The 13,814-nt window shown below is 37.1% G+C and overlaps 1 protein-coding gene across 1 annotated transcript; it reads left to right on the top strand.

The window, feature by feature from the left end:
* Window positions 1–8,394: 8,394 nt before the first annotated feature.
* Window positions 8,395–13,573, top strand: LOC121443845 (zinc finger protein 844-like; the record flags this gene model as incomplete). The annotated part of the gene is made up of 3 exons (XM_041645606.1): window positions 8,395–8,626; window positions 9,129–9,968; window positions 13,518–13,573. Coding segments are annotated over 3 exons (1,128 nt in total), but the record flags the coding sequence as incomplete, so codon positions are not given.
* Window positions 13,574–13,814: the final 241 nt, after the last annotated feature.

Genomic DNA, 13,814 nt, shown 5'->3' on the forward strand with positions numbered 1-13,814 from the left:
ATACATACATGATAGTTGATAGGTTAATTGTTGAAGCCCGTGTGGGTCCAACACATATAATTATTTTCCCTAACTGGACAGGAAAGGAGTCACTAGGAATGATCAGATGCAATTTATAGGGTCATCCTTGTAGGGCAAGATCTCTCGAAGATCTCTTTTTGTTTATTATCCAAACACTGTATTGAGTGGGAAAACACATTAGGCTGTCTCCCAGGCAACCAGGTGAATGGGCTTTTAGTCAGGTCCTCACCTAAGTGTATGCTAGCTGTCTAGCAGGCCATGAAGTAGCATCTCTATAAGACTTCCTCCATGCCAGGCAGTGGTGGCCCATGCCTATAATCCCAGCACTTGGGAGGCAGAGGCAGGCGGATCTTTGTGAGTTTGAGACCAGCCTGGTCTACAAGAGCTAGTTCCAGGACAGGAACCAAAACCACAGAGAAACCCTGTCTCTATTCGAGAAACCAAAAAAAAAAAAAAAGGAAGGAAGGAACAGGAGTGTACAGGATGCATGATGGCCAGTGATTTCTCAGGAATTGATTTTGATTACAACCTTATAGTTCTTCTTTAAGAAACACACACACACACACACACACACATATATACAATTCTTTTTTAAGAAACATATATATGTATATGTGTATATATATATATATATTTGTGTTTGTCTCTTGTTTTGTCAATAGTGTCATCTATATTGCTGATTTTGTGAACTATAATTTAATCATATCATTCATTGTCTTTGAAAATGATGGACCTTCACCATCTTGTACTCAGAATATTTCTTTTTCTTTTTTTTTAAATATTTATTTATTTATTTATTATGTATACAATGTTCTGTCTCTGTATGTCTGCAATCCAGAAGAGGGCACCAGACCACATTCCAGATGGTTGTGAGCCACCACGTGCTTGCCGGGAATTGAACTCAGGACCTTTGGAAGAGCAGGCAATGCTCTTAACCACTGACCCATCTCTCAAGCCCCTCAGAATATTTCTTATACTCTTTGGTGATAAACAGTTCTACATTTCTCTTCTTGATCTCAGATGCTTGCTTCTAATTATTTAATTTTATTTTTTCATTTATATTTTAATAATAAAGCTTGCCTGATGATCATAAAGTAAAACAGATGCCATGGCCAGCCTTACACCACAGGCAAGGCTGACACATAGCTTTAATCCCAGTAGTCACACTAGTTTGTAGAGTCAAATGCTGGTGTCTCATATCTTTAATCCTATCACCAAAGATTTGCAGAAAGAAAGTGACCTGTCTGGACAGAGAGAGGAATATAAGGTGGTACGAGAGAGGAGCTGAGGATTGAGTGTTTGTAGAAACAGCATTCAGTCTGAGGACTTAAAGAGACAGGATACCCCATTTAATCAGTCTAGCAAAATTCAACTAGGGCTTCCCTTGGAGGGGATGCTGAGGCTTAGGAAAAGTTAAATTAAGAGAAATGAAGACAGAATCATACGTTAGACCTAGAGGATGAAAGGTCAATAGAAAACAGCCTGAGTTTATTTCTCAGCCAGCATATATACTAAATATAGCCAAAAGGCAGATCAAAAGCAGTACAGTCAGCTCCCCACTTCCCTGCACTGTGCTTGGAGGCAGCTCAAACCTGTGCATTATCTGATTCAGCTAAGCAGCTTCTAATCACTAAGAAGGAGTGCCCTTGGCTGGCCTGCACTAGCCCAAATCTTAATAGAAAAAATGGACTCTTTCAGCTGGGCAAAATGCTTTTTCTGTTGGTTGACGCAGATGTTATTCACAGCCCTCAAGTTTACTGGAAGAAGTACAGCAGGCATGCTTGAACTCAAAAGACTTCCTTAAGTCTGAAATGAGTCAGGATGATCATTATGATTATTAATATTATGGCAAAAGAGATATTTGTTGTTAATCTCTACCAAGAAGTTACTGCAAGCACTTTGCCAGTGTTTACTTGCTGTCCATTATGATTCAATTTTAACATTAGTAAAACAGTCTATAATTTAACCTTGGTCAATTCTTGCTAATAGATGAATTTTCAATTTTCTTTTTAATATCAACTCAGATTTTTTCCCACATAACTTTATAGCTTTTTGTCTGTTTATATGGTAAAAATATTGATTTTAAAATAATATCTTTCCTCTGCAGTAAAATTCCTATAGGGGAATGCATAGAGGTTAAAATGCCTAGAATGAAGACCATGAGGTGGTGGCTCATACCTTTAATCCCAGCACTTGGATGGCAGAGGCAGGTGGAGTTTGAGGCCAGCCTGGTCTACAAGAGCTACTTCCAGTACACGTTACAAGGCTACAGAGAAACCCTGTATCAAGAAAAATGTCTTGAATGTAACCAAACTTCAGATCCAAACAATCCGTATGTGCGTCCTATTTTTATTTCCACTAAACCAATTTTTTTCTCTGCGTTAGATGATAATTCTCTTTGACTATTTAAATCTTTGTCACCTTTTATAGTTTGTTTCTAATTACTGGTTTGAATTTTTTTCCCAAATAGTGGACTATAGATGGTAAATGCCTTGCAGCAATTTCAGAAAATTATTAAGATTCCACAAATAATCTCTCCTAATTTTTAAATTTAGGGCTCGAATTTTTGTAAAAGTATTTTACATGCTGAATAATTAATAGAATATCCTTTTTGTATATTTTCAGAATATTCTGTATATTTTTTTTTTTTTTTTTTTTTTTTAAACTTTTTATTTATTTAACTTTATTATGTTCGTTGGTGTGAAGGTGTCAGATCTCATGGAACTGCATTTTCAGACAGTTGTGAGCTGCCATGTGGGTGCTGGGAATCGAACCCGGGTCCTCTGGAAGAGCAGTCAGTGCTCTTAACCGCTGAGCCATCTCTCCAGCCCCTATTCTGTATATTTTTAATCCCCAAGGAGACAAAGTTTGATTTACTTCAGCAAACATTTTCTGTAAAGTATGTTCATTTGAATCATCTAATAAAATTCGGTATAATGTTGAAAACATACCTAACTTGAGTATAATTTCAATTATAATAAGTAACAAACTACTAACCTGTAGTACTTTATATCCTAATTTGCTTATGATACAACTTTTGAGGACTAGAAATCTTCATTGCATGTTTAAGTGAGCGGTATTAGGTAAAATATCTTGAGTAAGAATATAACATCATAGACAGTATGTTTTAACAAAAATAATGTCAAGTTTGTATCAAAAGGAAGCATCCATATCTATATCAATGTAAAATATATAAATAAGTAGTTACTTTTAAAATCAATTTCAATGATCTACCCTTTTATCTCATCATACATACATATGCCACTTTATTATATTTAGAGCAGATTCAGAAATCTATACTTTTATTCTATCATTTCATTGGGTGCCTTTTTTTAGGAGTGCTGGGATTAAAGGCGTGCACCACCATCGCCCGGATTTTGTATAGATTCTTATATTGATATAATGTTAAGTCATATTGAATATTATATGCATTCATGCTTCTACCTCTCCTTAAAATATTTTATATATTGATATATATTTATCATATTGCAATGCACATTTCTACCACTGATCAAGATACCTATACATTGTTTACATTTTGAGGTCATTGTCCTCATTTGTTGCAATTTTGTATAATGTTCTCATATAAAATCTTAGTCTTTAAGTTATAGGTATTAAAAATTATAGATCAATAGTCATCTATGTTTGTCATACTTATAGTTAGAATAATCAGGTTCTTTAGATAAGTACAGATTATATTCTGCATAGATAGGTAATCTTCAACCACTTCAAAGAACTGTAGAATATGGCATTTAACTAACTTAGACTTCTGTTGAAGTGAGGCACTATTGCTCCTGGTAGCATTGATTTATTCCCCCAGAGAATGTTGAGCACCGAAAGCACTCCACTTGGAGCTTGTTTTTTCTTGGCAAAACTGTCTTTTGGGCAAAAACATGCTCATGCCTCAACTACTGAAAAGATAGATGGTGTCTGAATATGGATAAACAGGTCTGTTAAATCTTGACAAGACAGGGTAAGATGGTTTTGAAAAATTTCCTACCTCTGAAAATGATCTGTCAGTTATTCTAGGTCATAACAAAAGTTGGTCCCTTCAATGTTGCAAATGAGACTTTGCATGATTGCCCAGGTAGCCAGTTATCTCTGTAATTTTTTGCACATTTTGGGTTTTGTTAAGATTTATTTATTTATTATGTATACAACATTCTTTCCCTGTATGCTTGCCAGAAGAGGACACCAGATCTCACCATAGATGACTCTGAGCCACCATGTAGTTGCTGGGAATTGAACTCAGGACCTCTGGAAGAGCTGTCAGTGCTCTTAACCTCTGAGCCATCTCTCCAGCTCTGTTGCACATTTTGAAAAGTTGCTTGATTGCACTTCCTGCTTACTCAAGTAATATTTCCCTTCTCAGATTCAATGGGGTTGAAAACTAGATAGCTGTAGTTACTGTCCTCTCATGACTTGTCCAAATTATTTATTAAACAAGAATTAAACTAGGTAGGATGGGAAAATTGTTGAATATATTATTCTTATTGTATATAATTTTGTATTGGGCTTAGAACTCTCTTATTTATACAAATGGGGGAGATGCTGTAGAAAGAATTACAGCCAGTGGTTTCCCGCCCATTGGGGCATGGCATCTTATACTATACTTGCCAATGTAGAGCATGAGTTTGGCCTCTTTTGTGGCTGTGTGATTCAGATTCTGATCTCTGTTCAAGCATAAGATTCTGATTTAAGAGTCCATCCCTAAATAAGTATACATTTATTTCTCAATTCTGAGGTGGTGTTGTATTTCTTTAAAGCATCCTTCTTCAAGCAACATTAAATGGGAATCATTGAAATGACTAAATGCATTTTTTCCATTGTTGACCATGAACTAATAGTAACTGGGTTCACAATGTACTTGACTGAATGAACAACCTCCCAGAAAAGATCATGTATTTGAACAAGTTTCTCTCCATAGTGGTTTTCTTTCAATTTTCTGTGGATCTTTCGTAGGAGAAGAAGCCCTTCTATATAAAATTCCTCATTGTATCCAATGAATCGCAATACCCTCAAATAATTTCCTGACATTTAAATCTACTGTGTTATGCTTGACATTAATCCGCCAGCTTACTACTTATACTAAAATGCTTTTAACATCATTATGGGCTCGATTTCTAAATCACATAAAATATAGCAGAAACAGTTGTTATTCAGTCCTCAGGACTTTGGTAACCTGCTGTTTTAATTGTTTCATTTGCTTATCTGAGTAACTGCGTGGCTCTCAATTCCTGTAACTAATGGGAGGCATCATTCCTAGCTCTATTTGTTTTTATGTTATTGGATGATGGTGCTAGAATGTAGGTATTTTTTATGTCAAGTATATGCTGCTGTGCTGAGCTTCATAATTTCTAGAATTTTAAAAATTGACAGAGGACATCACTCTGATTGCCAAGATGCCATGTATTCATAACATTAATACTGCCTGAGTATTCTGAGTCATTAACGGGAGTGAAAACAATTCTTTGTGGGAAGTTCCATAAAAGTCTTTCAGTTCTTTCTATCCCATTGTTTGTTTCATTCCAGTTTGCAATAGAAACAGGGTCTCAATGTGTATTTCCACCTCTCCTGGACCTGATTGCTTAGACTTCACTGGCATTCAACTCAGAGACAAACATTCCCACCTCTGTTTTCTGAGTGTTGTGGTTAAAGGCACAATACTTCAATACACCTAGTTTGTCCATCTTTTTTTCCTTTCTGTAGTCAGTAATTTTTTTTCAATATTCTCATGCATACAATGTACTGTTGATCTTTTCTGTTTTTCTCTCCCTATGAATAGATATTTCTCTTATAAGGTGGTATAAAGGGAACAGAAATAAAAGAATTGACTCTCCTTTTAAATTTCATTCTAAAGTGACTGTCTATGTCATGGAATAAGAGTGGATAACACCAGAATCATACAACTGTACTTTCAAAGAAGTATGCATTGCAATGTTGCCACTGTCATGCTTAAATTGTACACACGTGTGGTATATTTTTGAAGGCAGTGACCTATGATGATGTGCATATCAACTTCACTAAGGAAGAGTGGGATTTGCTGGATGCTTCCCAGAAGAATCTCTACAAAGATGTGATGCTGGAGACCTACAGGAACCTCACTACTATCGGTAAAAATAAATTTCTTTCATGTTTCAAAATATGGAGACAACTCTTTTTTGGTTTATGTTGTTGTTCTGTAATTTGATTTAGAAAGAAGGATAATGAGGTGAATAACACAGTCATAGTGCTTAGAATAATAAGCTAATTATTTCACAATGTTAAATAATATAACATACATATTCTGGTACTGTATTTTAGGATACAGTTGGGAAGACCATAACACTGAAGAACATTGTCAATGGTGTAGAAGGCATGCAAGGTAATTTTCTTATGCAAGTTTATAACAATGTGCCTCTGATAAGTTTGTAATGTGTTATGACACTTTTAAACAAAACAACAGTGTAAATAAGCACAGCTTTAAATGCATCGATGGTTATTAAATTCTCACAAATCCATATAGTTCAATTTCCTGTATGTGAATTCCATTTGCAAGGCATTCATTTAAGAAAAAGTAAAGGAAGCAATGACTACTAAACAGATTTTACCATTAACCATGAGAACTATATTATACATGTGCCAGTCCATTTGTTTCTTGTTACTCATGACAGAAAATGTATACACATTTCAGTGATGGTGAATATAGCTGCAAAACTTTTTACTAAATCAATAGCCCATGGTAAGCCTTGTATTACTCATACTTTTTGTGACTGTGTTAAGTTTAATGAAAGCAGCTGCTGGAGTCAAGGATCAAGGGGCAGATGTTGTGGAGAAACCTTAATATCTATACCACAAGTCTGTATTTAACAGAAAGTCAAACTGTGAGGATTCAATGTGGAAATCTTTTATTGACTATGCTTCCTTTCATATATGTATCATATGTTATTGTTGACACAAGAGTATGAGCATAGGGATATGGAAATATTTAGCATACCTCTCCTTAAGAACAATTAAGAAGATAAAATGTAGTTCCTATGCAGAGTATACTTGTTGAATTTGATCCAAGAATACAAAGTTAATTCATTTTCTACCATCATTGTTAATACATAAACTCACATTATGAAAAAAACCACGATGAGTTCTAGGTCTGTGCAAATACTTTTAGGTGTCTTAGTTCACTTAGCAAATGTATAATGATTCACAATATAGTAAAATTTATAAATGTAGTAAAGTTGGTAAAGCACTCAGTGTATGCAGTTCTCTTCAAAAATCTAAAAAATATAATAGAAAAATATAGGTATAGATGAAAAAGTAAACCATGGCACAATGGAAATTATCATCACAAATATTTTTTGAGTTGCAAAATAACCCCTAATGGGTGAATAAAACATGATTCAAAACAAAGTTATAGAATCGTAATGTTTGATTCTTTTTTACAATTGGAAAAATATGAAGTTAATTCATATAGAGATGAGATTTAACAGTGCATTGAATGTGGTGAAACTTTTACATGCGTAAATTATCCTTGCAGGATTGAAAGAAATCAAACTGGAGCGACGTTTTCCATATATTCTCACTGTGCTAAAGCCTTGTGTTATAACACTCATCTTCTAAGGAATGAAAAAACACATACCGGAGAAAAATGGTCTAAAATTAAGCAATGTGATAAAACCTTTGTTCATCCCAATCATCTTCAAAGTCATAAAAGAACACATACTGGAGAGAAACCCTCCGAATAGAATCAGTGTGGTAAAGACTTTACTCAATACATTGTTCTTCAAACTCATAAAGGAACACATACTGGAGAGAAACCCTATAAATGTAATCAGTGTGCTAAGGCCTTAGCTGACAACAGTGCTCTTCAAAAGCATAAAAGAACACATACTGGAGAGAAACCCTATGAATGTAATCAGTGTGGTAAGGCCTTTGCACATCACAGTCACCTTCAATACCATAAAAGAACACATAATGGAGAGAAACCCTATGAATGTAATCAGTGTGTTAAGGCCTATGCACGTCGTTATTATCTTAAATTGCATAAAAGAACACATACTGGAGAGAAACCCCATGAATGTAATCAGTGCGGTAAGGCATTTGCTGACAACAGTGATCTTCAAAAACATAAAAGAACACATACTGGAGAGAAACCCTATGAATGTAATCAATGTGGTAAGGCCTTTGCACGTCACAGTCACCTTCAATACCATAAAAGAACACATACTGGAGAGAAACCCTATGAATGTAATCAGTGTGGTAAGCCCTTTGCTGACAACAGTGCTCTTCAAAGACATAAAAGAATACATACTGGAGAGAAACCCTGTGAATGTAATCAGTGTGGTAAGGCCTTTACACGTCACAGTCACCTTCAATACCATAAAAGAACACATACTGGAGAGAAACCCTATGAATGTAATCAGTGTGGTAAGGCCTTTGCTGACAACAGCGCTCTTCAAAGACATAAAAGAACACATACTGGAGAGAAACCCTATGAATGTAATCAGTGTGGTAAGGCCTTTGCATATCACTATTATCTTCAATTGCATAAAAGAACACATACTGGAGAGAAACCCTGTGAATGTAATCAGTGTGGTAAGGCCTATGCACATCATAGTTCCCTTCAATTGCATAAAAGAACACATACTGGAGAGAAACCCTATGAATGTAATCAGTGTGATAAGGCCTTTGCGCATCATAGTTCCCTTCAATTGCATAAAAGAACACATACTGGAGAGAAACCCTATGAATGTAATCAGTGTGGTAAGGCATTTACCCAACTTAGTAGTCTTCAAATACATAAAACAATACACACTGGAGAGAAACCCTATGAATGTAATCAGTGTGTTAAGGCCTATGCACGTCGTTATTATCTTAAATTGCATAAAAGAACACATACTGGAGAGAAACCCCATGAATGTAATCAGTGCGGTAAGGCATTTGCTGACAACAGTGATCTTCAAAAACAAAAGAACACATACTGGAGAGAAACCCTATGAATGTAATCAATGTGGTAAGGCCTTTGCACGTCACAGTCACCTTCAATACCATAAAAGAACACATACTGGAGAGAAACCCTATGAATGTAATCAGTGTGGTAAGCCCTTTGCTGACAACAGTGCTCTTCAAAGACATAAAAGAATACATACTGGAGAGAAACCCTGTGAATGTAATCAGTGTGGTAAGGCCTTTGCACGTCACAGTCACCTTCAATACCATAAAAGAACACATACTGGAGAGAAACCCTATGAATGTAATCAGTGTGGTAAGGCCTTTGCTGACAACAGTGCTCTTCAAAGCCATAAAAGAACACATACTGGAGAGAAACCCTATGAATGTAATCAGTGTGGTAAGGCCTTTGCATATCACTATTATCTTCAATTGCATAAAAGAACACATACTGGAGAGAAACCCTATGAATGTAATCAGTGTGGTAAGCCCTTTGCTGACAACAGTGCTCTTCAAAGACATAAAAGAACACATACTGGAGAGAAACCCTATGAATGTAATCAGTGTGTTAAGGCCTATGCACGTCGTTATTATCTTAAATTGCATAAAAGAACACATACTGGAGAGAAACCCCATGAATGTAATCAGTGCGGTAAGGCATTTGCTGACAACAGTGATCTTCAAAAACATAAAAGAACACATACTGGAGAGAAACCCTATGAATGTAATCAATGTGGTAAGGCCTTTGCACGTCACAGTCACCTTCAATACCATAAAAGAACACATACTGGAGAGAAACCCTATGAATGTAATCAGTGTGGTAAGCCCTTTGCTGACAACAGTGCTCTTCAAAGACATAAAAGAATACATACTGGAGAGAAACCCTGTGAATGTAATCAGTGTGGTAAGGCCTTTGCACGTCACAGTCACCTTCAATACCATAAAAGAACACATACTGGAGAGAAACCCTATGAATGTAATCAGTGTGGTAAGGCCTTTGCATATCACTATTATCTTCAATTGCATGAAAGAACACATACTGGAGAGAAACCCTATGAATGTAATCAGTGTGGTAAGCCCTTTGCTGACAACAGTGCTCTTCAAAGACATAAAAGAACACATACTGGAGAGAAACCCTATGAATGTAATCAGTGTGATAAGGCCTTTGCGCATCATAGTTCCCTTCAATTGCATAAAAGAACACATACTGGAGAGAAACCCTATGAATGTAATCAGTGTGGTAAGGCCTTTGCACGTCACAGTCACCTTCAATACCATAAAAGAACACATACTGGAGAGAAACCCTATGAATGTAATCAGTGTGGTAAGCCCTTTGCTGACAACAGTGCTCTTCAAAGACATAAAAGAATACATTCTGGAGAGAAACCCCATGAATGTAATCAGTGCGGTAAGGCATTTGCTGACAACAGTGATCTTCAAAAACATAAAAGAACACATACTGGAGAGAAACCCTATGAATGTAATCAATGTGGTAAGGCCTTTGCACGTCACAGTCACCTTCAATACCATAAAAGAACACATACTGGAGAGAAACCCTATGAATGTAATCAGTGTGGTAAGCCCTTTGCTGACAACAGTGCTCTTCAAAGACATAAAAGAATACATACTGGAGAGAAACCCTGTGAATGTAATCAGTGTGGTAAGGCCTTTGCACGTCACAGTCACCTTCAATACCATAAAAGAACACATACTGGAGAGAAACCCTATGAATGTAATCAGTGTGGTAAGGCCTTTGCTGACAACAGTGCTCTTCAAAGCCATAAAAGAACACATACTGGAGAGAAACCCTATGAATGTAATCAGTGTGGTAAGGCCTTTGCATATCACTATTATCTTCAATTGCATAAAAGAACACATACTGGAGAGAAACCCTATGAATGTAATCAGTGTGGTAAGCCCTTTGCTGACAACAGTGCTCTTCAAAGACATAAAAGAACACATACTGGAGAGAAACCCTATGAATGTAATCAGTGTGATAAGGCCTTTGCGCATCATAGTTCCCTTCAATTGCATAAAAGAACACATACTGGAGAGAAACCCTATGAATGTAATCAGTGTGGTAAGGCCTTTGCACATCACAGTCACCTTCAATACCATAAAAGAACACATAATGGAGAGAAACCCTATGAATGTAATCAGTGTGTTAAGGCCTATGCACGTCGTTATTATCTTAAATTGCATAAAAGAACACATACTGGAGAGAAACCCCATGAATGTAATCAGTGCGGTAAGGCATTTGCTGACAACAGTGATCTTCAAAAACATAAAAGAACACATACTGGAGAGAGACCCTATGAATGTAATCAGTGTGCTAAGGCCTTTGCACGTCACAGTCACCTTCAATACCATAAAAGAACACATACTGGAGAGAAACCCTATGAATGTAATCAGTGTGGTAAGGCCTTTGCTGACAACAGTGCTCTTCAAAGCCATAAAAGAACACATACTGGAGAGAAACCCTATGAATGTAATCAGTGTGGTAAGGCCTTTGCATATCACTATTATCTTCAATTGCATGAAAGAACACATACTGGAGAGAAACCCTATGAATGTAATCAGTGTGGTAAGCCCTTTGCTGACAACAGTGCTCTTCAAAGACATAAAAGAACACATACTGGAGAGAAACCCTATGAATGTAATCAGTGTGATAAGGCCTTTGCGCATCATAGTTCCCTTCAATTGCATAAAAGAACACATACTGGAGAGAAACCCTATGAATGTAATCAGTGTGGTAAGGCCTTTGCACGTCACAGTCACCTTCAATACCATAAAAGAACACATACTGGAGAGAAACCCTATGAATGTAATCAGTGTGGTAAGCCCTTTGCTGACAACAGTGCTCTTCAAAGACATAAAAGAATACATTCTGGAGAGAAACCCCATGAATGTAATCAGTGCGGTAAGGCATTTGCTGACAACAGTGATCTTCAAAAACATAAAAGAACACATACTGGAGAGAAACCCTATGAATGTAATCAATGTGGTAAGGCCTTTGCACGTCACAGTCACCTTCAATACCATAAAAGAACACATACTGGAGAGAAACCCTATGAATGTAATCAGTGTGGTAAGCCCTTTGCTGACAACAGTGCTCTTCAAAGACATAAAAGAATACATACTGGAGAGAAACCCTGTGAATGTAATCAGTGTGGTAAGGCCTTTGCACGTCACAGTCACCTTCAATACCATAAAAGAACACATACTGGAGAGAAACCCTATGAATGTAATCAGTGTGGTAAGGCCTTTGCTGACAACAGTGCTCTTCAAAGCCATAAAAGAACACATACTGGAGAGAAACCCTATGAATGTAATCAGGGTGGTAAGGCCTTTGCATATCACTATTATCTTCAATTGCATAAAAGAACACATACTGGAGAGAAACCCTATGAATGTAATCAGTGTGGTAAGCCCTTTGCTGACAACAGTGCTCTTCAAAGACATAAAAGAACACATACTGGAGAGAAACCCTATGAATGTAATCAGTGTGATAAGGCCTTTGCGCATCATAGTTCCCTTCAATTGCATAAAAGAACACATACTGGAGAGAAACCCTATGAATGTAATCAGTGTGGTAAGGCCTTTGCACATCACAGTCACCTTCAATACCATAAAAGAACACATAATGGAGAGAAACCCTATGAATGTAATCAGTGTGTTAAGGCCTATGCACGTCGTTATTATCTTAAATTGCATAAAAGAACACATACTGGAGAGAAACCCCATGAATGTAATCAGTGCGGTAAGGCATTTGCTGACAACAGTGATCTTCAAAAACATAAAAGAACACATACTGGAGAGAGACCCTATGAATGTAATCAGTGTGCTAAGGCCTTTGCACGTCACAGTCACCTTCAATACCATAAAAGAACACATACTGGAGAGAAACCCTATGAATGTAATCAGTGTGGTAAGGCCTATGCACATCATAGTTCCCTTCAATTGCATAAAAGAACACATACTGGAGAGAAACCCTATGAATGTAATCAGTGTGATAAGGCCTTTGCGCATCATAGTTCCCTTCAATTGCCTAAAAGAACACATACTGGAGAGAAACCCTATGAATGTAATCAGTGTGGGAAGGCATTTACCCAACTTAGTAGTCTTCAAATACATAAAACAATACACACTGGAGAGAAACCCTATGAATGCAATCAGTGTGGCAAGGCCTTTGCATGTCATAGTCAACTTCAAAGGCATAAAAGATCACATACTGGTTAGAAACCCTATGAATCCAATCAGTGTGTTAAGACCTTTGAACATGAAACTAGTCTTCACATTCATAAAAGAATGCGCACTAGAAAGAAACCTTATGAGTGAAATCAGTGTGGTAAGGCCTTTACAGAACCCCTGTACACTTGAAAGGCATTAAATAACACCTTCTGTAGAGATATTGATGAATGGAATTTGTGGTAGGTGGAGGGAGGTCATTGGTTAATCAAGAAACTGCCTTGGCCCATTTGATAGGCCAGCCCTTAGGTGGGTGAAGTCGACAGAACAGAATGCCGTGAGGAAGAGGGAAGTGAAGCAGACATCATTTCCTCTCCTTTCAGGGGAAGATGCCATGCTGCCTGCCACCAGGGCAGACATGCTGAATCTCTCCCGGTAAGCGCACCTCTTGCTGCTACACAGATTAGAAATGGGCTTAATTAATATGTGAGAATTAGCCTAGAAGAGGCTAGATATAATGGGCCAAGCACTGTTTTAAATTATACAATTTGTGTGTTGTTATTTTGGGGCATAAGCTATCCAGGCAGCCGGGAGCTGGGTGGCAGGAAGCTGCCCGCAGCTCCTTCAAAAGAATGGTGCCCATGTGGACAACTGCTTCCACATAAAGCCTGGGAAAGCTT

This window comes from Microtus oregoni, unplaced genomic scaffold (genome assembly GCF_018167655.1).
Source record: "Microtus oregoni isolate MIOR12 unplaced genomic scaffold, Mior012 000113F_ref0000058, whole genome shotgun sequence".
In the NCBI taxonomy this organism is placed as follows: Eukaryota; Metazoa; Chordata; class Mammalia; order Rodentia; family Cricetidae; genus Microtus; species Microtus oregoni.